The following is a 22,921-nucleotide window of genomic DNA, read 5'->3' as shown; positions in this document are numbered from 1 at the left end:
TCCCTTATAACGCAGATGACCTGCAGAGTCCCTCGTTCCTGCCCTTGTGGGTTAACTGGTCGGGGCAGTCACCTCCCTTTCTAGAGCACGGAATAGTGTAGAATATAACCAAAGAGAATGTTACCAAACAATGAAGTGTGTGCACTATACAGATAGCTTCCGGATGCGATGTTCTGGGGACATTTAGCTAAGTTACTTCTGCACCAATGCATTGTTTCAATTGACATTGCTCCAATCAATATCCAGAATTGCTGAGTTATACACGCGCTTGTGTGTGTAGAGCACAGTGCAGTTGTATCACATACGTGCAGCCTTGCATAACCACCACAGTCAGAGATACTCTGCTCCACCATCACACAAGCCAATTGCATTTCGTTTGTTAGATTGACACTGATTTTAGTACTCACTAGGTCAGGTTCATCAGAGGGCGTGAACATCTTTAGGAACATAGGGAAGTACATCTTCCCCACTGGGGCAGGGGAATAGACTTCGTTATGTGTTGAGGGTTGTCTGTGGGTTTCCTTAGCTCTGCTCCAATTCACTGCTATCCTGTGAACTAGCTTATAAGCTGCTTTGTCTCCCAGGCACCCTCTCCTCTAGGTACACGTTCGTTACAATCATTTTCCCCTTATTATTTCTCCCAGGGTCCTCACAGAAGGCACAGAGGTTGCCGGTCAAAGCTGTTTTCCTGCCTGCCAGACCCCTGAATCCTCTAGGTTTTCCATCTGTGCCAAGGATGTGTGTGTTTTGAAGACCTGGCCCCTGGCTTCTAATGTCTCAGCTGCCTCCATCTGACAACTTCTCCTGGTTGGCCTTAGGACTCCTCTGATGATGGCCTGCACAAGGAAGAACCTGGGGGTGATCCAGGAGCTGGTGGAACATGGCGCCAATCCGCTCCTGAAGAACAAAGATGGCTGGAACAGTTTCCACATTGCCAGTCGAGAAGGCGACCCTCTGATCCTCCAGTACCTGCTCACTGTTTGCCCAGGTGCCTGGAAGACAGAGAGCAAAATTAGAAGGACTCCTCTGCATACTGCAGGTACAGCCTACAGCTCTGCAGGTGAGCAGTACACACATGTGGCTGCTTCACCCAGCACTGCCCAACCGCATCTTGTTCAGGTCACCTTCAGGGGAAAGGAGGATTTTGGAAAACAGAAGGCAGAGAATAAGAACATCTGGGCGGGGGAGCGGGTGGGGGCAGGGGCGCGGGTGCAGTGGCTCACGCCTGTAATCCCAGCACTTTGGGAGGCCGGAGGCGGGTGGATCACCTGAGGTCAGGAGTTCAAGACCAGCCTGGCCAACATGGTGAAACGCCGTCTCTACTAAAAATACAAAAAATTAGCCGGGCGTGGTGGCGGCTGCCTGTAATCCCAGCTACTGGGGAGCTCCAGAGTCTGAGGCAGGAGAATGGCTTGAACCCAGGAGGCAGAGGTTGTACTAAGCCAAGATTGCCCTACATTACACTACAGCCTGGGCAACAAGAGCAAAACTCCATCTCAAAAAAAAAAGCATCTAGGGGCCTTTTGGCATATAATCAATTTCTAAAGTTAACATAACTTGGCTAGCATGCTGTGGTATTAGTTTATTTTTCGTGTGTATCTGTGTTATCCTCCCTAGAGTATTTGCCCATGAGCTGGTTCTGTAGCACATATCTTTGACCTTGGGCAAGGAAATTAGTCTCTCTCTTGAGCAAGTTTCCTCATCAACCAAATAATAATGTCAGTGATGGTATGTCTCAGGGTTGTTGTAGAGTTTAAAGAGCATGATGTATGTAAATCCTTTAGACAATGCTTGGCACATAGCACAAAATAACTGGTTAGTGCTATTTTCTTTATCATGTTTACATTGTTACTCTTAAAGGCAGGAGGGAAATATATATCCTCATAGCCTTAGTAACACCTACCATAGTGCTATACTTTTAAATAAATATAGATACTCATAATTAAATACCTTGGCCCAATAACATCTAATGTAAATTTGGGTTACAGTTTTTATTATTTGGAGTAGTGATTCTTAACTCTGAATTATCTATTTGTAGATTATTTTAGTAAAAAGTTTCAATTTGCTCATTTGTTTGAAGAAAGTAAAAAGAAAACAATTAGTAAAAAGTAAAATTACTGTAATTTCAGAAGTTAGATATTAAGGAGCTCAAGAGTCTAGATTAAGAAATTCAGAAAATAACTTGTAGCTTTCTAGGTAGTACATTGATTAGGATAGAGGGCTTTTAGTTTCTCTAAAAATCATCACTTGTGATGTTTTATAGTGTTGCTTTTTGTCTTTTGTTTTTTTTGAGACAGAGTCTTGCTCTGTCACCCAGGCTGGAATACAGTGGCACGATCTCAGCTCACTGCAACCTCTGCCTCGCAGGTTCAAGCAATTCACGTGCCTCAGTCTCCCGAGAAGCTGGGATTACTGGCGCATGCCACCATGCCCAGCTAATTTTCATATTTTTAGTAGAGATGGGGTTTCCCCTTGTTGGCCAGGCTGGTCTTGAACTCCTGACCTGAAGTGATCCACCCACCTTGGCCTCCCAAAGTGCTGGGATTACAGGCATGAGTCACAGTTGGCAATTAGGGACCAAGGAATCATTTCTAAAACTTCGCAACTAAGTAGAAAACTTTTTTTTAGCTCATGAATCATTTGACCAGTTTCTCTCCTGGAGAAACAATCAGCACTCCATCATTCACCCAAAATAGTGGAAGACAAATAGTCATGACCTTTGAGTATAGTTACTTTTAGTAGGGGAATTAAATCCAGGCTATTTTGCCATGGATTACTGTTACAATATTTTGCATTTCCTGGGCAAAAATGGACTAGTCTTGGGGATCCACAGCACAGAAGTGTAACTTTAGGATTGAAAGTTTCCCATGAAAGTGCACGTGAAGATAAGATAATCAAGTGTTGGCTGTGTACATATAAAGCGAAAACATTATTGTTTACCGCTTTATCCAGTTAAATATTTATTTGTGTAGGGCGGTAACTGTGTACCCAATTTAATGACTCCTTCTTGTAAGCTATCACTAATAGAACGGGGCAGAGAGCAAAGCCAGGAGGCAGGAAGCATTTTATGTGTGCACTAAAAAGCTCTAATTCTCAGCTTTCTTTCTCCTCCCAGCAATGCATGGCCATTTGGAGGCAGTCAAGGTGCTTCTTAAGAGGTAAGAACAATACAGCAAGTCAGGGAAAATATTTGCTAACTATGACAAAGAGTTGATATCAGTGCTACATAAAGAGCTCAGACACATTTTTAAGAAAAAAATTAGGCTTTCAAAAGAAAAATGAACAAAAGACATAGCAGATAAAGAATATGAAACAAAAATAACAAATATCTGGGGAAAATGTTTTCAGTGGCAAAATCATCCATTTCTCTATTTTTTTCAACAAGCATTTATACATTCATTTAGTGCTCGGTGGCTCATGCCTGTAATCCCAGCACTTTGGGAGGCCGAGGCGGGCGGATCACAAGGTCAGGAGATCGAGACCATCCTGGCTAACACAGTGAAACCCTGTCTCTACTAAAAATTCGAAAAAAATTAGCCGGGCGTGGTGGTGGGCGCCTGTAGTCCCAGCTACTCAGGAAGCTGAGGCAGGAGAATGGCGTGAACCCGAGAGGCGGAGCTTGCAGTGAGCCGAGATCGCGCCACTGCACTCCAGCCTGGGCAACAGAGCAAGACTCTGTCTCAAAAAAAAATAAATAAATAAAAAAATAAAGCCCTGTACCAGGTGCAAGGGCCACAACAGAAAGAAGACACATGTAGTTTCTACCCTCCTGGAACTCACAAACTGGCAGGAAAGACAGACCATGAAGGAGTTCCGAAAGTCTGTTGTGCATTACAAGGACTTGCAGGATCCCTACAGAACAAATAATGGGAAGACCCAATTTGGCTTAAGAGTAAAGAATCTCAGCGCCAGTGTTTAAGCTGTGACCTGAAGGAGAAAAAGAAATTAGCTGAAAGCAGGAGGCAAGGGAGCATTCCAGACAGCAATAACAGCACCCACGGATGCTCCGAACCAGGAAAAACTGTGGTACATTTAAGAAAACAAAAGACGCCTAGAATATGCTGAGCCTGAACAGTGAAGGGGTGGGAGAATGAATGCTATCAGCCACATTGAGGATTTTCCTTTTTTTTTTTTTTTTTTTTAGTTTTTGAGATGGAGTTTTGCTTTTGTCACCCGGGCTGGACTGCAATGGTGCAATCTCAGCTCACTGCAACCTCCACCTCCCAGGCTCAAGCGATTCTCCTGCCTCAACCTCCTAAGTAGCTGGGATTGCAGGTGCATGCCACCACACCTGGCTAATTTTTTATATTTTTGGTAGAGACGGGGTTTCACCACGTTGGCCAGGCTGGTCTTGAACTCCTGACCTCAGGTGATCCACCCACCTCGGCCTCCCAAAGTGCTGGGATTACAGTCATGAGCCGCTGTGCCCAGCTCAGACACAGATGTCTTAAATATTTTGGCTGTGGAATTGAAGGATGGGGGTAATCAATTGATTATGAAGGATGCGGGAAAGGCAGTGGCAAGGGGTGGCTTCCAGGTCTCTGGTGCAGGAAGCTGAAGAGACCAAGTGCTGTCAAATGGGATGGAGAAGGTTAGAGGAGCAGCGGGTCTGCTAGGGAGGACCATCACGCTCCTGCAGGCTTAGTGCTCAGTTCGGACACTGAGATGGGGGAGAATAGAGAGAGCTCCACACTCACAGGTCATTTGCGCACATGCAGTTCACCTGCAGGTGATCAGGTGTCAACTGTCCCCTGGGTTTGAGGTGGTGAATTTTCTCAGCTCTTACTTGGGGTTTTGGCTCTAGGTGCCAATATGAACCAGACTACAGAGACAACTGTGGCGTCACCGCCTTGATGGACGCAATCCAGTGTGGTCACATCGACGTCGCTAGGCTGCTCCTCGATGAACATGGGGTATAAAAATGGTTGTGTTTTTATTCTTTTGGTTCTTTCTGTAAATTTTAGGTCACAGGTTAAGCAGAGCACATTGTTACTCAGATCCCAGGTTCCATTCCCCAGCCCCTCCAAACTCTCTCTCTGGAACTTGGTGACCTCTTTAAGCACCAGTGTTCCCATCTGTAAAATGGAGAGAAATGTAGTTTCTTCAGAAAGTTTTACAAGGATTAAATAATATAATGTACATAAAGCAGTTAGCAAAATATTCAGTAAATGGTAGCTGTTTTATAGCAATAACAACAACAAACTGTCTCTGCTGATAGTGCTTTTGGCACCAGAGCCTGGAACATTGAATCATAACCATCTTTTTGATTACAGAGCCCTTTTTTGAGAGCAGGGCGTGATGGCTCATGCCTGTAATCCCAGCACTTTGGGAGGCCAAAGCGGGTGGGTCACCTAAGGTCAGGAATTTGAGACCAGCCTAGCCAACATGTTAAAACCCATCTCTACTAAAAATATAAAAATTAGCCAGGTGTGGTGGCACACACCTGAGGCTGAAGCAAGAGACTCGCTTGAACCAAGGAGATGGAGGTTGCAGTGAGCCAAGATTGCGCCACTGTACTCCACCCTGAGCAACAGAGTGAGACTTCGTCTCAAAAAAAAAGAATCCTTTGAGAATCAGACAAAAGCCACATATCCTCTGCCCAGAGAGTTGTGCGTAAACAGCTCAGTTTTGCTGAAGTGCCAGCAGATGCCCAGATCTAAGTTGCCCTGTTTCTTATCTTTGACCTTTGCTCCTTTCTCTCCTCTGCCCACTAGGCTTGCCTTTCAGCAGAAGACAGCCTGGGTGCCCAGGCTCTGCACAGGGCAGCCGTCACAGGGCAGGACGAAGCCATCCGATTCTTGGTCTCTGAACTTGGCATCGATGTAGACGTGAGAGCCACATCAACCCACCTCACAGCACTTCATTATGCAGCTAAGGTTTGTTACTTCTTATAACGTTGTCCCAGCTTCCCCGAGGCTTGCCTTACTTCTTTGATCAGTAGCTCTGTAGCCTGGTTTCTTTGACCCCATCTCTATGGAAGAAATTGCCCATGATATTCTTCTGAAATGGTCAGGATTCTGAAGCACTTTATCTCTTTAAATAGAAACCTGACTTGAATTTGTTTCTAGACAAAACTTTAAAAAAAAGCCTTTTACTCCATAAAGTGCCTCCCCCTCACACACAGGTTTTTGTTTTCAGGAATAACGTTATTTGAAGCTATAAATACCCATTGTATGAAATTCCTGGCTCTCTGTTCTTATACTGGATTTCAGAAGTTAAGAACTCTTCAGCCAGGGCAAGAGAATTGCATTTACTAGGCTCTCTGGGGTATATTGAAGATAAGCAAACATTTTCACTGGAAAAGTAGCTGTTTTAAATGCTAGGAGCGTTTTGCATATTATCCTTAACATTATCTATTGGCTCTATGCTTTTACTTATTTTTTGTTTGTTTGTTTGTTTTTGTTTTTGTTTTGAGATAGAGTCTTGCTTTCTTGCCCAGGCTGGATTACAAGTGCGTGCCACCATGCCTGGCTAATTTTTGTATTCTTAGTAGAGACGGGGTTTCACCACATTGGCCAGGCTGGTCTCGAACTTTTGACCTTGTGATCCACCCACCTCGGCCTCCCAAAGTGCTGGGATTACAGGCGTGAGCCACCATGCCCGGCCTACTTGTTTTTCTGATCAATTACATTTTCCTGCCTGATGTCCTGCTTTTGAGCAGCTGGGTAGATACACATGATGTGCTCTGTGGCCGCAGGGTCCTCCCATAGGAAGAGTGAACCTGGAACCTTAACTGTAGTCTCATCACATAGTAGCAGACTAACTGGCTAGACAAAGAGTGTATAAATTATTTTATAGGCCAGGCGCAGTGGCTCACTCCTGTAATCCGAGCACTTTGGGAGGCCAAGGCGGGCGGATCACGGGGTCAAGAGATCGAGACCAGCCAGGCGCAGTGGCTCACGCCTATAATCCCAGCACTTTGGGAGGCTGAGGCAGGTGGATCATGAGGTCAGGAGATCGAGACCATCCTGGCTAACACGGTGAAACCCCGTCTCTACTAAAAATACAAAAAATTAGCCGGGCATGGTGGCAGGTGCCTGTAGTCCCAGCTACTAGGGAGACTGAGGCAGGAGAATGGCGTGAACCTGGGAGGAGGAGCTTGCAGTGAGCCGAGATTGCACCACCGCACTCCAGCCTGGACGACAGAGCGAGACTGTGTCTAAAAAAAAAAAAAAAAAAAAAATCGAGACCATCCTGGCCAACATGGTGAAACCCTGTCTCTACTAAAAAATACAAAAAAATTAGCTGGGGGTGGTGACACATGCCACTAGTCCCAGCTACTCAGGAGGCTGAGGCAGAAGGATCGCTTGAACCCGGGAGGCGGAGGTTGCAGTGAGCCAAGATCATGCCACTGCACCCCAGCCAAGCAACAGAGTGAGACCACATCTCCAATATATTTATATATTTTTTATAAATAATATTTTTATTTTATAAAATATTTATAATAATAATTCCTACTAGCTGTAATAGGAATTCCCATTTATGAGCGGTTATGATCTTTTCTAGTTTATCTCTCCCCTAAAGATTTCAACAAAGAGTATATTTGCTTGGGAAATTTTAGAGTTTTGGGTTCTGTATAAATCACAAGATTTGTACTGCTCACAATGATGGAAACTAACTGCATTGGGTCAGTAATTTGGCTCACAGAGTTGATCATCTATATTCTAATAATTAAATGTCACCAAAATATTTATTTAATGATTTATATTAGAATTGAGAATGATACAATATCTTACTTTAGATATGAAAATTTGGCTGGATGCAGTGGCTTACACCTGTAATCCCAACACTTTGGGAGGCTGAGGCGGGAGGATCCCTTGAGCCCAGGAGTTTGTGATCAGTCTGGACAACATAGTGAGACCTTGTCTCTACAAAAAAAAAAAGAATAAATTAGGGAAAAAAAAGATATGAAAATTCACTTTTAGCAGTCGACTGTTTTAGAAAAGGTGCCTAATATATGTTAGAGTCTGTGTTTAAAGTGTGAAAGGAAAATAACAACTTAAGACTCCCAACTCACTCTGCCAAAAGAAAAAAAATTAAGCTGAAAGCTGAGTCATGCAGAAAGCTGCCTTTCCTTTTGTTCCTAAGCAGATAGCTACAGATAAAGGGTTAAATATGTCCACAGGTAGCTACTTTATATTCACGTTATCTTATGTAAAGTGCCAATTTACCGAGTGGAAAGAGATATTTAATGTATCATTGCCTAATACCCCCTCCCTGCTCCTTTTATCCTGCAATGTGGATTCAGTAATGTGACCATACCCTCCTCCTTTTCACTCCAGCCCTCTTTTCCCCTTTAAATATTGAAGCCCTTAAAATCATCTTTGGAGAGAGACACAGACCTGTCTCTCAGGTATGTCCTTAACCTTGGCAAAATAAACTTCTAAATTGATTGAGACCTGTCTCAGATACTTTTTGGTTTGCAAAAGGTTTTCTTTTATCCTCATCACAGTGATAACAAATTTGTTTCAATTCAGGAAGGACATACAAGTACAATTCAGACTCTCTTATCCTTGGGAGCTGACATCAATTCTAAAGATGAAAAAAATCGATCAGGTACCGTTTAATTTTATATATGCCTTGGAAATTAGTAAACTGAGTATAACCAATACACTTTTATATTTAAAACATTGATTTTAATATTCTTCCTTTTTTTTTTTTTTTTTTTTTTTTTTTTTTTTAGTGGTGGTGGTGTTGAGACAAGAGTTTCCCTCTGTTGCCCAGGCTGGAGTGCAGTGGCGCGCCATCTCAGCTCTCTGCAACATCCACCTCCTGGCTCAAGTGATTCTCGTGTCTCAGCCTCCCAAGTAGCTGGAATTACAGGCATGCACCACCATGCCTGGCTAATTTTTGTATTTTTAGTACAGATGGGGTTTCCCTATGTTGGCCAGGCTAGTCTTGAACTCCTGACCTCAAACAATCTACCTGCCTTGGCCTCCCAAAGTGCTGGGATTACAGGCATGAGCCACTGTGACCAGCCTTAATGTTATTCTTCTAATAGCTCAGCTACTTTTCCTTAAAATATCTTTTTCTCTGCAAAGCCTTCATATAATTGTTGTTATTATAACAGTGATGATGACTGCCACTCATTACAACTGCTGTTGTTAATCTTTGTTGTTATTTTAAACCATAACAATATATGCATCATAAAAGCAGTTTCTTTCTAATCCATGATGACACCTGCTAGCCAGGTATCGTATCAATTCTTCACAGGTCATCCATTTTGGAGTATATTTAGAAACTATATTCATTACGATTTTTTTTATTTAGAATATTCAGAAACATATTCTGAGAGCAAATTCTTTAGACTTGGACTTTAAAATAAACGCTCTAACATTCTGTGAGCCAAAGGCCATCTTGCAAGGGTTTAGTGGAATTTTTTTTTTTTTTTTGGAGACAAAGTCTCGCTCTGTCACCCAGTCTGGAGGGCAGTGGCACGATCTTGGCTCACTGCAACCTCCGCCTCCTGGGTTCAAGCGATTCTTCTGCCTCCCAAGTAGCTGGGACTACGGGTGCCCACCACCATGCCCACCTAATTTTTGTATTTTTAGTAGAGACAGGGTTTCACCATGTTGGCCAGACTGTTATCAAACTCCTGACCTCAAGTGATCTGCCCACCTCGGCCTCCCAAAGTGCAGGGATTACAGGCATGAGCCACCGCGCCTGGCCTAGTGGGATCTTTCTGATGCTTCAAAGACTCGCAGGTACCTAACTACTCACTCTAGGGCTGGAAAGGGCAGCTGCTCTGCCCAGGAAGGGACACAGCTTCTCTGCTGGAGGGAAAGCAGCAGAACCACCAGTGCCCCTGAACTCAGCACACCAGGAACCTCAGTGCTGATTTCTGCACCCAGAGTGGGAAGCTTGTTCAACAGTGTTTTTTTGGCTACGTGATTATTTGTGGTGATATTTTTACTTACAAAGCAAATTCAATAAGCCTTTTAGAAAGTTTTTTATACCATTTAAAGTGTGTTTCCAGAGCATTCAGGCGTATGAAGAGGATGTCTCCTTTATCTTGTTAACTTGCTCTGTTGCTTCTTGCTTTAGATAAGTTTATTTTTCTTTTTTTTTTTTGAGACAGAGTCTTGCTCTGTCACCCAGGCTGACGTGCAGTGCTCACTGCAACCTCCACCTCCTGGGTTCAAGCGATTTTCCTGCCTCAGCCTCCCGAGTAGCTGGGATTACAGGCATGCACCACCACGCCCGGCTAATTTTTAAATTTTTATTAGAGATGGGGTTTCACCATGTTGGTCAGGCTAGTCTCACACTCTTGACCTCATGATCTGCCTACCTCAGCCTCCCAGAGTGCTGGGATTACAGGCATGAGCCACCACGCCCAGCCTAGATAAATTTCTTAAATCCTCTCTAACTGGTTTTGTTATCTTTAAAACTATTTTCAACCCAATCAGGTTAGAAACAAAAATATTTTGATCTAGTATAGGTGAAGTTGTGAAGATGGATTACGGAAGATATTGAAAGAATTGATATTTTTATTGGGCACTATCAACTCATGAGGTCAGTATTGCTCCAGGGATTGTGTTTTAAGTCCATGTGATTTTTGTCACCCCTCAGCCCTGCATCTGGCCTGTGCAGGTCAGCACTTGGCCTGTGCCAAGTTTCTCCTGCAGTCGGGACTGAAGGATTCTGAAGACATCACGGGCACCCTGGCTCAGCAGCTCCCAAGGAGAGCAGATGTCCTTCAGGGCTCTGGCCATAGCGCAATGACATAAGGATGTTTCCAAGAGGAGGCAATAAAGCGCATGGTAATTCATATCCTGCTTCTTAAGTCAGTCACAGATTCAGCGAAACCAGTTGGAAGCCAGTTTTCCATCTCCTCCACTTCCTCCCTTCCCTCATCCTGCATGTTCCACTCCTGCTGAGGAGTTCCCAGTGATCAGGGGGCTGAGTTCCCAGCTCCATGACAGGCACATTATGGAGTCCCAAGCACAGTCATAATCTTCCCGTAGTCCATATTTCACTGTTTATACTCTTAAAGTAGAATAGATAACGTTTGCGCGATCAGGCTGTGGGATCCTTAGAGAAGCATGTGCCATGCATGAATATAATATAGTATACACACTTTCACAAACATATGAAATATCTTATAGTAACTGCTGCATGGTAAGGCTGTGATAATAATAACAAAAATATCACATACGTTGCTATTAGCTTGAGCTATAAAATGCAGTTGGCCCATTTAATTTCTTCCTTCATAAGCTTTTACTTGGCCAGTACAATGGTTCACTTTTGGTTTCGTAGCCAAGAAGGACATACTTATAATCTGTTTACACAGGCATTTACAAGAAATTAATAAAAACTTTTATATATTCTAAGCACTGCTAGTTAAGCTATCAAGTTTTAATCTTGAGGGTTTTTGTTTGTTTTAATAGATAAATTCAGTATTGACCCCCTTCAAGTAATAAATACATGTAAAAAATGTAACTAAGGACCGGGCATGGTGGCCCGTGCCTGTAATCCCAGCACTTTGGGAGGCTGAGGCAGACAGATCACTTGAGGCCGGGAGTTCAAGACCAGCCTGGCCAACATGATAAAACCTCATCTCTACTAAAAATACAAAAATTAGCCAGCTGTGCTGGTGCATGCCTGTAGTCCCAGCTACCAGTGAGGCTGAGGCCCGAGAATTGCCTGAACCCAGGAGGCAGAGGTTGCAGTGAGCTGAGATAGTGCCACTGCACTCCAGCCTGGGCGACAGAGCATGACTCCGTCTCAAAAAAAAAAGAAAAAAAGAAAATGTAACTAAGATATTTACAAAACTTCTGTTAACCTGAGTTTAAGAATGGGGTTTTGTCTTTAAAACCCATTTTCCTGGCCTGTCCCATCCACCCACGGAAGCCTGTGACTTAAGGAATGAAACACTTGACATTTAGCTTTAAAAAATATTATAGCCTCTTAAATGGAGTAAAGATAGGATGAGTCCTCAGGCATTTAGATTCTTTTTCTACTTTTTTTTCCTTTTCTTTCTTTTCCTTTTTTGATCCTTCTCTCTGAATTGCAAAGAATAATTATTAGTCTAGATCAGGCTTTTTAATCATTGTATGCATCAGTCACAAGCAACATTGAATCCTCTTGTTCAGTGTGATCCAGTAAGTGCTTATTACACACCCACCTTACTCTCAGCGTTGGGCTCGGTTTGGCACAGAGCAAGAATTTCCCGTTCGTCTTAATTATTCCCAGATGGCATCAGCGGATTCCTGTTTCTAACCACCAAATCAGTGTTCTGATAGAAACACTCCTGTCTTGTGACCTCTAAATTACACACTCTCCATCTGCACTGATTTGAGATGTAGTTACCACTTTTCTGTTCCTCCAGAGATGCCTGCGTCAATGCCTTCTAGGTCTGAAGATGGTCCCGTTGTGCGGCTATTTCACGTGTACAGGTGGGACTGAAAGATCAGTCTGGGACTGCCCTCTTTCCCCTCAGCACACACATGAGCAGCTTTGTGTTTGCAGCAGCTGCGTGGACGATCAGCTTCCACTTGGCTTTGCTTCTGCCCTTACAAACCAGCTGATGATGATGACACAGCATGTTACACTGTTGTCCCCGGTTTTCCTAGATTCCACGCACCTTTGTAATAGAAACCGTGGTTACTGGATGCCACTGCTGAAACTACTAAACACCCAGAGATGGCAGTGATTATAAGAACATTAATCGTGGGCTGGGCGCGGTGGCTCATGCCTGTAATCCCAGCACTTTGGGAGGCTGAGGTGGGTGGATCACCTGAGGTCAGGAGTTCAAGACCTGCCTGGCCAACATGGTGAAACCCCGTTTCTTCTAAAAATACAACAATTAGCCCGGCGTGGTGGCATGCGCCTATAATCCCAGCTACTTGGGAGGCTGAGGCAGGAGAATCGCTTTAACTCCGGAGGCGGAGGTTGCAGTGAGCCGAGATCGTGCCACTGTACTCCAGCCTGGGTGACAGAGCAAGACTCCATCTCAAAACAAAACAAAAAAATTAGCCTGGCATGGTGGCAGGCGCCTGTAATCCCAGTTACTTGAGAGGCTAAGGCAGGAGAATCGCTTGAATCTGGGAGGCAGAGGTTGCAGTGAGCCGAGATTGCACTACTGTACTCCAGCCTGGGTGACAGAATGAGACTCTGTCTCAAAAAAAAAAAAAAAAAAACATTAATTGCAGCAAAGAGAGTAGCAATAATAGAATAATAACCAGATGTTTCCATAACAATAATATATGAAGAATGCTCTGGCAATGATAACTAATATTTTTCTATTACTCCCTAATTATAGTTACTTTACTCACCTCCTTTGGGTCTTTACCTACAAGCCACCTTCTCAGCGAGGCCTGCCCAGGCCACCCTATCTAAAATTGTGTCCTTTTCTTCAACATTTGATATCTTCTTTCCCCAGTTTATTTTTTCTTCTTAGCATTTGCTATTAGCAAATGTACCATATAATTTATTTATTTTGTTGATTGTTTTTCTCCCCGACTGGTATGCAGGCTCCTTGGACTGATTTTTGTCATTTAAATTTAAAATTATTATATAGTTAATGAATGGGCGATAAAAGCCCTTTATGTGCATTGAGCACTTAGTAAATGCGAGATAGTGTGCTAAGCCCTTACCTAGATTGTCTCATTTTGTCCTCTGACTCTTGCACCCTGCAGCCCCTTCTCATTATTATTCCCTCTGGAGCATCTTTTCCCATACACACTTTCATGAAGAGTCTCTACTTGATACCCTCAGCTCATAGGCACCTCCCACCCCCCGCAGTCTGGCGTCATTGTTGCTGCTCTGTGCAGACTCTTCCTTTCAGATACCAGTGACGTCCTGCTTGCCATTTCAAGTGATGTACTTTTAGCCCTTAGATTACTGACCCTTTCAGTTCACTTACTGATCACTACCCCTTCTGGACTCTTGCCACATGCAATAATGCACTCCTGGGTTTTTTTTTCTGCCTTTTCCTTCTCTGCCTCTGCACTCCTCTGTCAGGCCGGCCCTCCGTGCTCATGCGTACCAGCTTCTGTCTCCAGCATCTCCGTCATTCTGGGTTTTCTCCTGAAGCGTCGTCCGTGCCTCGGGTTTCAGCTACACCCTAATGTCAGTAACACTCAGATCTCTCTCTAGCCCTTACTTTCCACTGCCTGCTTACGTTTCTGCATGGATGTTCTGAGGCCATCTCACATTCAGTTTATTCAAAACCCAGCCTTCCCCACAACCCACTGACATACAGGCCTGCATTCCTGCCTTGGTTGGTGGCATCACAGCTCACCGAACCCGTGTTGGAAAGCTGGGGGTCAGTCATGACTCCTCCCTCTTCAGGAGTCCCTGCAGAGGACAGCTGATGGGCGGCTCTCTAATCTGCCTGTTCCACACCATCCCTACTGCGACTCCTGCCCAAGCTCTCTCACTCTCCTCCTAGAGAGTGGCAGCCATGTCTTAAATACACCTCTCCAAGTCCTCAAATCCACCCTCCACATGGCTGCCAGGGCGTTCTCACTAATGTGACCAAGGGCATTGATTGCCAATTGTGGCTTAACCTGCCTCCCAGAGCACGTACTACACTTGCCAGGATTTCTGATTGCCTCAACTAACACCCACTTCCACCAGGGCTGTCAGCTTGTCCTAAAAGCACACCCGCTCCCATGGTGAGTGTGTGTTACTAAGCTCAATCAAAGCAGAACTCTCGGCCAGGCGCGGTGGCTTACACCTGTAGTCCCAGTATTATGGGAGGCCGAGGCAGGCAGATCACAAGGTCAGGAGATCGAGACCATCCTGGCCAACATGGTGAAATCCCGTCTTTACTAAAAATACAAAAATTAGCCAGGCGTGGTGGCACTCGCCTGTAATCCCAGCTACTTGGGAGGCTGAGGCAGGAGAATCGCTGGAACCCGGGAGTTGGAGGTTGCAGTGAACCGAGATCACCACTGCACTCCAGCCTGGCAACAGAGCGAGACGCTGTCTCAAAAAAAAAAAAGCAGAAGTCGCTGAAAAGAGATGCAAAGAGGTAAAAATTGTAATGACCTGAAAATAGCGAGGACCTAACATATATTACCAAAAAAACTTACACGAGAAAATACACAAGACAAGAGGGAAAGGATCACAAAATGGAAACGAGATGGCAAAAGTCAGGCTAAAGAAGCTGGAGGGAACTATAGGGAGGGTGCTCAGACAGTGAGAAGAGGGAGGAGCAAGCACTGAATTTAATTTAACCCGGGACGTTGCTAGAATCCACCAGCAGGTGGCAGACCAGAAAAATGTCCCTTTTAATCTCCCAGACTTTTGTTTGTAAGGCCTATTGTAAAATACAGAAGATAGTAAAGGAGAAAACAAAAATAATCTATAGTTCCACCACCCAGATGGAACCACTCTTATTTTCCCTTAGTCTTTAAAAATGCATATAGGGCTGAGCACGGTGGCCCCTACCTATAATCCCAGCACTTTGGGAGGCCGAGGCGGGCAGATCACTTGAGGTCAGGAGTTCGAGACTAGCCTGGCTAATATGGTGAAACCCCATCTCTGCTAAACATACAAAAATTGTCCAGGCGTGCTGGGGACGGTGGCTCATGCCTGTTATCCCAGCACTTTGGGAGGCCGAGGCGGGCGGATCATGATATCTGGAGATCGAGACCATCCTGGCTAACACAGTGAAACCCTGTCTGTACTAAAAATACAAAAAAGTTAGCTGGGCATGGTGGCATGCGACTGTAGTTCCAGCTACTTGGGAGGCTGAGGCAGGAGAATTGCTTAAACCCGGGAGGCGGAGGTTGCAGTGAGCTGAGATCATGTCACTGCACTCCAGCCTGGGCGACAGAGCAAGACTCTGTCACAGAAAAAAAAAAAAAAAAGATTAGCCAGGTGTGGTGGGGCACACCTGTAGTCCCAGCTGCTTGGAAGGCTGAGGCATAGAATCGCTTGAACCCAGGAGGCAGAGGCTGCAGTGAGCCGAGATCACGCCACTGCACTCCAGCCTGGGTGACAGAGTGAGACTCCCTCTCAAGAAATAAAAAATAAAATGCAGGGCTGGGCGCGGTGGCTCATGCCTGTAATGCCAGCACTTTGGGAGGCCAAGGGGGGCAGATCACGAGGTCAGGAAATTAAGACCATCTTGGCTAACACGGTGAAATCCCGTCTCTACTAAAAATACAAAAAATTAGCCGGGTGTGGTGGCGGGCGCCTGTAGTCCCAGCTACTCGAGAGGCTGAGGCAGGAGAATGGCATGAATCCAGGAGGTGGAGCTTGCAGTGAGCTGAGATCGCGCCACTGCACTCCAGCCTGGGCAACAGAGTGAGATTCCATCTCAAAAAAAATACCTACATAAAAAATAAATAAAATGCATACGGTTGAGCTGATGCTGCACATGCAGTTTTTCCCTTAACTTTGTTTATTTATTTATTTTGGAGACAGTCTTGCTGTGTCACCCAGGCGGGGGTACAGTGGCGCAATCTCGGCTCACTGCAGCCTGCACCTCCTGGGTTCAAGCAATTCTCATACCTCAGCCTCCTGAGTAGCTGGGATTACGGGCGCCCTCCACCATGCCTGGCTAATTTTTGTATTTTTAGTAGAGACAGGGTTTCACCATGTTGGCCAGGCTGGTCTCAAACTCCTGACCTCGAGTGATGCGCCCGCCTCAGCCTCCCAAAGTGCTAGGTTTACAGGTGTGAGCCACCACACTTGGCCCTCTAACTTTATTTTACAAGCAAATCCTAATGCTCTTTAAAACTTTGTGAATGTCGTGTTTCATGGCCGTCTTATGCTCCATCGTATTACTGTCCATATTGAGTCTTGTGTGTTGCCTCTTTCATTGGTTTCCGTTTTCTTTTTAAGATGTAGACAGAGTAATCTCTGTCAAATTCAACTGGAGGCAAGGGCGGCAGGTTGGGGACAGAAACGGCTGTTGGATTTGATCACTGGAGGTTGGGCCATGCGAGTGGGTGGGAGATATGGGCTGCACAGGGGCCTGAGCAACTCTCTGCACCCTTGGCTGCGTTGTGTGGTGAAGGAAAGGAAAGAAGAAAGCAGTTTGACAGGACAGTAGTTTTCTCCGAGAGGGTGAGTGAGGGGATGAGCATGTGGCATGTTTACAGACTGGGAAAGGAGCCCACAGAGGGAGGAAGCCAGCAGTGAGGGAGTGAGGGCGCTGTGGGATAAGGCTCTTCGGAAGGTGTGGGAAGTAGGCTTAGAAGCCCTTGGGGAGCTCAGCTCCAGATGCAGAGGGAGAGTTTCCTTCTCAGGGGCATGAAGGAAAGAAGAAGGGCAAGAAGGAAGAAAAGTTCAGGGCAGAGCCCACGTGGGCGCCTCATTCAATGGGGGATTTGTGGAGCACGTTTGTCACGTTTCCTACAAGAATGGATAATAATGTGGACTTACATTTGGCAGTTTTTACACTTTTTTAAATTACACTCTTTCAGTTGGAAAGAGTGATGTGGTGTGATATTTATTTATTTATTTATTTATTTATTTGAGTTGGAGTCTAGCTCTGTCGCCCAGGCTAGAGTGCAATGGCTCAATCTCGGCTCACAGCAACCTCTGCCTCCCAGGTTCAAGCGATTCTCCTGCCTCAGCCTCCTGAGTAGCTGGGATTACAGGCGTGCGCCTCCACACCTGGCTAATTTTTCTATTTTTAGTAGAGACAGGGTTTCTCCATGTTGGTCAGGCTGGTCTCGAACTCCCAACCTCAGGTGATCCGCCCAACTTGGCCTCCCAAAGTGCTGGGATTACAGGCGTGAACCACCAAGCCTGGCTGCGTGACATGATTTTTACTGAGAAGGAAACAAGATGGGAGTGAGGGCTGGCCTCTGCCAATCATGGTGACGACAGGGACTTGATTGGCCTGTGTGGTTAACCCACCCTGCGGCATTTGCAGAACCTGCCTCCTCCTACCATGCTGAAAATGTGATTGACTTGATACTGAGGACGGGCCTGGGCGCTCCTGGGAAAGCACGGGGAGTGGATGCATTTATCGGCCCATGCTCTGTGCAGCTTCTGGCCTGAGCACAGCAACAGGAGGGTTCTGCAGGCATTTCAACCAACATGACACCTCTCCTGGCTTCACCACAGGTGAACCAGGTCTCTTGTTACTCTTCCTACTCTGGAAGGCCCAACGCATCCTGAAGGGGAGTGACACCCTGGAGGTAATTGAAACAACATTTTAAAAATAGCAATGGCCAGGCACGTGGCTCACGCCTGTAATCCCAACACTTTGGGAGGCCAAGGCGGGCAGATGGCTTGAGACCAGCCTGGACAACATGGTGAGACCCTGCCTCTACAAAAAATACAAAAAATTAGCTGGGCGTGGTGTGCCTGTAGTCCCAGCTACCAAGGAAGCTGAGGTGGGAGAATTGCTTGAGCCCAGGAGGTCAAGGCTGCAGTTTGCTATGATTGCACTTCTGTATTCCAGCCTGGGTGACAGAGCAAAACCCTGTTTCAAAAAAAAAAAAAAAGCATAGGGAGGGAATGAGGACTGGCTGGTGCCTGGGCAGAGTCACAGGGAAGAGAGGCCCAGAGCCAACGCTGACCTCACTGTGCGGGTGCACTGGGGGCCCCTGCGAAGCTGACCTCACTGCGCGGGTGCACTGGGGGCCCCTGCGAAGCTGACCTCACTGCGCGGGTGCACTGGGGGCCTCCGTGAAGGGGTCGTTGAGGAGCTGGACAAAGATCAGAGCAGGTTTGAGAGAGAATGGGAAGGCAGAACCTGGAGCTTGCAAATGAAGCAGTGGAGAGGGATGTGGATCGATGTTTTGGTTTTTTTAATGGAGCAGATTACAGTTTACAGATTGCTGAGAGAATGGTCCAACAGAAATTGAGGAGGAGGAATGAGTCTAATGTCTGTACGAAGCAACTAGAGTCTTGTTAAAATGCAGATTCCTTCAAACCTAGGGATCCTGAAAAAAAGAAAAATGCAGATTCTCAGAGGGAGAGAGTCCAGGGGTGCGGTGGCCAGTCAAAAAAACTACCTACTGGATACCATGCTGAGTGATGCGATCCTTACTGCAGACCTCAGCATCACGCAATATACCCAGGTAACAAACCTGCACATGTACCCCCTGTATTTAAAATAAAAGTTGAAATTAGAAACTATTAAAGATGCAGATTCCCACCCACCCAGCCCTCCCCCCAGCAACCCCCAGCTGCTTCCAGCTAGTTCCCAGGGGCGGCCATGGCTGCTGCATTGAGTAGCTTCTTGTGCATGAGGAGAAATACTCGCGTTCACCCTGCCGGTTCCTCCGCAGCCTCAAGAGGGAAAGCTGAGCAGAAGGGTGCTGAGCAGGAGCTGGGGCCCTTGGTGCTGGGAGACACCAAGCTGTCTTCTAGGTGCTTCGACTTCTCAGTGAAATAGGAAAGCAGGTGATCAGCTGAGAGTGAGGATGTGGTATGGGAGGTCTGACGAGTTAGGGAAGGGTGAAATAGTCCATTAGGGGAGCAAAGGCCTGGGCAGTGCTTCTCAGGCCCCCACCTTGCTGGACACAGGTGGCTGGGCAGCCCCAGAGAGCTGGGCCTGTAGGTCCAGGGTGGAGTCTAGGAATTTGCATTTCCTTTGTTCTTTTCCTTTTTGTAATGGTTTTACTGAGGTATAATTGGTACACAAAGCTGCACATCCTTGATATATACAGTTTGATTAATTCAGACGTATTTGTGCTCCCAGGAAACTATCACCACGGCCAAGGCAATAAACACATCCCTCGCCTCCAAAAGCAGGGTATCTAATCTTTTGGCTCCCTTGGGCCACACATAAACTACACTATCACTAAAAATAGCTGATGAGCTTTAAAAAAAAAATCGCAAAACATCTCAATGTTTTAAGAAAATCTACAAATTTGTGTTGGGCCACATTCAAAGCCACCTGGGCCACAGGTTGGACAAACTTGTCCAAAAGTTTCTTCCTGCACCTTTGCTTTCTTTGTCTTTTTGTGGTATTGTGTCCAGAATTTATTCCTTCTGGTGGGTTCTTGGTCTTGCTGACTTCAAGAATGAAGCCACAGACCTTGCGGTGAGTGTTATGATCTTAAAGATGGCACGTCCAGAGTTGTTTGTTCCTCCTGGTGGGTTCGTGGTCTTGCTGACTTAAGGAATGAAGCCGCAGACCCTCGCAGTGAATGTTACAGCTCTTAAGGGTGGCATGGGCCCAAAGAGTGAGTAGCAGCAAGATTTGTTATGAAGAGCAAAAGAACAAAGCTTCCACAGCGTGGAAGGGGACCCGAGTGGGTTGCCGCTGCTGGCTGGGGGTGGCCAGCTTTTATTCCCTTATTTGTCCCCACCCACATCCTGCTGATTGGTCCATTTTACAGAGTGCTGATTGGTGTGTTTACAATCCTTTAGCTAGACACAGAGCGCTGATTGGTGCATTTTTATAGAGTGCTGATTGGTGCATTTACAGTCCTTTAGCTAGACAGAAAAGTTCTCCAAGTCCCCACTTGATCCAGGAAATCCAGCTGGCTTCACCTCTCAACCCATCCTCTAAACGGAACACCCCAACTGCTACTGGGAATTGGGTGATGACCATTCTAGCTACTTCCTGCTGGATAGGGGCAAAGAAGGGTCCCTGCAGTTGTAGTGTCCTCTAGAGGGGAACTCTTTAGGCCAGTCAAAGGGCCAGCAGGTTGGTCCAGGGGTCCTCAGTAGAAGTTGTTAGTTGAGCTCATTTGGGGTTCCATTTCTAAGACCATCTGTAGCTTGATGGCCTCGATCCTAGAGGAAACAAATTTGACAAAGAGGTTAAAAATACAGGGCCCAAAGGTGAGTAATAGCAAGATGGATGTCACGGGACCTAGAAAGGGGAGAAGTCATGTCACCCAACTCCAGAGGTTGGTATAAGAGTTTGAAAGGCGTTGTCTGATTTCAGAAGCCTTTTCCTGTAAACACCAGGCAGCATCTCGTACTATCCCTGACTGGTTAGTGTAAAAGCAACACTCTTCCCCTAAGAAGGTGCAAAGTCCTCCTTTCTCAGCAGTGAGGAGGTCCAAGCCTCGGCAGTTTTGGAGAGTCGCTGCTGCCAAAGAGTCTATTTGGGATTGTAGTTACTATCCTTACTGGATAGATTTTGTTATTTCTTGCAAGCTGTCTGAGAAATCCTTTGAGAGTGTGTGGTAGTAGGATAATGAAGTAGATAAACTGGCTATTCCGGTTCCTGTAGCAGTGGCCATTCCTAACCCTATAAGTAGGGGTATTAGTGTATGGCTCTGCACTGATGGACTTGAGCTTTGAGGGGCGCTGATAGGGTCTGATTTCCATAAGATTAGAGGTTAGGATAATACATGTTACACTGTTAAGTTTTAGCAAACTTTACTTTTGTTGAAAACCTTATAAGTTTGGGATTTTAATTTTTCTTTGCTATTAATAAAACCTCGTTCAGTCCATATTATCTTAGAAATGGTATAGATGGCTTCTTCCTGATTCTGTAAGTACTTTAAAGTTTGGCTGAGTGCAAACAGCTCGCAGGTTTGAGCAGACCAATTATTAGGCAATTTTCCTAACTCTGTTTCTTCAAGAGTTTCCTTATCACTTACTGAATACCCATTGTGTCTTTTTTCCTTAATCTCCGGGGAGGAACCATCTATGGTCCTGTCCTGAAGGAGTTCCTCCTAGGTCTGGTTGGACCTTTGTATGGTAATTAGTTAAGATTTAGATCCCCTGTTAGGAAACCTGCTGGGTTAAGGATTTTTGATAGGAAGGCTATGGGTTGTCAGTGGCCTCAGTACTTTCAGGCTACGCCCTTGCTTACACTGATAACAAGGTGGTATTGGAGTGTTATAGGGTAACAGAGAAGACCTTCAATTATCAATTATAGGTTTTAAATTTACCCTGGCTTTTAAAGGAATAGGGTACACTGTTTTTTCTTTACTATTTCCATCTCTCTTTCTTTCTCTTTGACTTCTTCTTTGTCTTTCTCTCTCCTTCTGACTCCCTCTTTGTCTCTCCCTCTCTTTCTTTGACTTTCTGTTTCTCTCTGACTCTTCTTTGTCTGTCTCTTCCTCTCTCTCCTTCTCTCTTTGACTTTCGGCCTCCCTGTCTCTTCCTCTCTCTGTCTCCCTCTTTGACTCCTTTGTCTCTGTCTCTTCCTCTCTTTCTCTCTGTCTGTCTCTTTCTTTCCTTCCTTTCTGCTGGTCTTTCCTTGCCTCTGCCAGCCACTTATGCTGCTGTTCTCCCCTCTCCTTCCCCTTTTTGATGGCTTCGGCGGTGTAAGACTGCCACCTCCTTGGGTTTTTGCACTGTGTGCAATTACTCCATGATTTCCTTGTGATATTTAATGTGGTTCCCCAGAGGTTAGGAACCCCCTTTCTTTCCATATTGCAGCATGGGCATGTAGGATTAGATAAGCATACTTGCTATCTGTATACACATTTATTCTCCTTTCCTTTCCCAGTTCTAAGGCTCGGGTAAGTGCCACTAGTTCTGCTAACTGGGTGCTGGTCCCTGGGGGAAGAGACTTACTTTCAAGTACTGTTACATCACTAACAATGGCATAACCTGCCCTTTGTATCCAATTCTCCACCACAAATGAACTTTCATCAGTATATAGATTAAGGTCAGGATTAACTAAGGGAACTTCTAAGAGTTCATCTCAGGCAGCGTAAGTCTGGACTATAACTTGTTGGCAGTCATGCTCGATTGGTTCCCCATCCTCTGGGAGAAAAGTGGCAGGGTTGAGGGCCACACACGTACGTATTTGAAGCACTGGTCCCTCAAGGAGTAGTGCCTGGTATCTAGGTAGGTGGTTGTCTGATAGCCATAACTTCCTTTGGCACCTATTATGCCATTTACATCATGAGTAGTCCAGACAGTGAGATCCTTTCCTTGTATTATTTTGATAGCCTCTAACACTGAGACGGCCACCGCCGCAACACCCATAAACAGTGAGGCCAGCCTTTTGCTACTATATCAATTTCCTTACTTAGGTATGCCACTGGTTGTGGGGTTGTCCCATGAGTCTGAGTAAGGACCCCAAGAGCTA

The 22,921-nt window shown here is 45.5% G+C and overlaps 1 protein-coding gene across 7 annotated transcripts in view; it reads left to right on the top strand.

Annotated features, from left to right (window-relative positions):
* ANKRD16 (ankyrin repeat domain 16) overlaps nucleotides 1–22,921 on the top strand; it is a 28,945-nt gene that overhangs the window by 1,051 nt on the left and 4,973 nt on the right. Inside the window, exons 2-8 of one of the 7 annotated variants that reach the window (XM_063607241.1) lie at nucleotides 819–1,039; nucleotides 3,116–3,158; nucleotides 4,805–4,913; nucleotides 5,715–5,876; nucleotides 8,478–8,556; nucleotides 10,570–10,760; nucleotides 18,850–18,986. In XM_063607241.1, coding sequence (XP_063463311.1) covers nucleotides 819–1,039; nucleotides 3,116–3,158; nucleotides 4,805–4,913; nucleotides 5,715–5,876; nucleotides 8,478–8,556; nucleotides 10,570–10,727 — 772 coding nt within the window. In that variant the 3' untranslated portion in view covers nucleotides 10,728–10,760; nucleotides 18,850–18,986. Of the gene's footprint in view, nucleotides 1–818; nucleotides 1,040–3,115; nucleotides 3,159–4,804; nucleotides 4,914–5,714; nucleotides 5,877–8,477; nucleotides 8,557–10,569; nucleotides 11,331–12,328; nucleotides 16,989–18,849; nucleotides 18,987–22,921 lie in introns of those variants that run through there. The other 6 variants (XM_014346364.5, XR_010113153.1, XM_014346363.4 and 3 more) reach the window with 6 other exon arrangements.

This window comes from Pan paniscus, chromosome 8 (assembly GCF_029289425.2).
Source record: "Pan paniscus chromosome 8, NHGRI_mPanPan1-v2.0_pri, whole genome shotgun sequence".
Taxonomy (NCBI): domain Eukaryota; kingdom Metazoa; phylum Chordata; class Mammalia; order Primates; family Hominidae; genus Pan; species Pan paniscus.
Note: the sequence above shows the minus strand (reverse complement) of the source record. Positions and strands in the feature narration are given on the sequence as shown.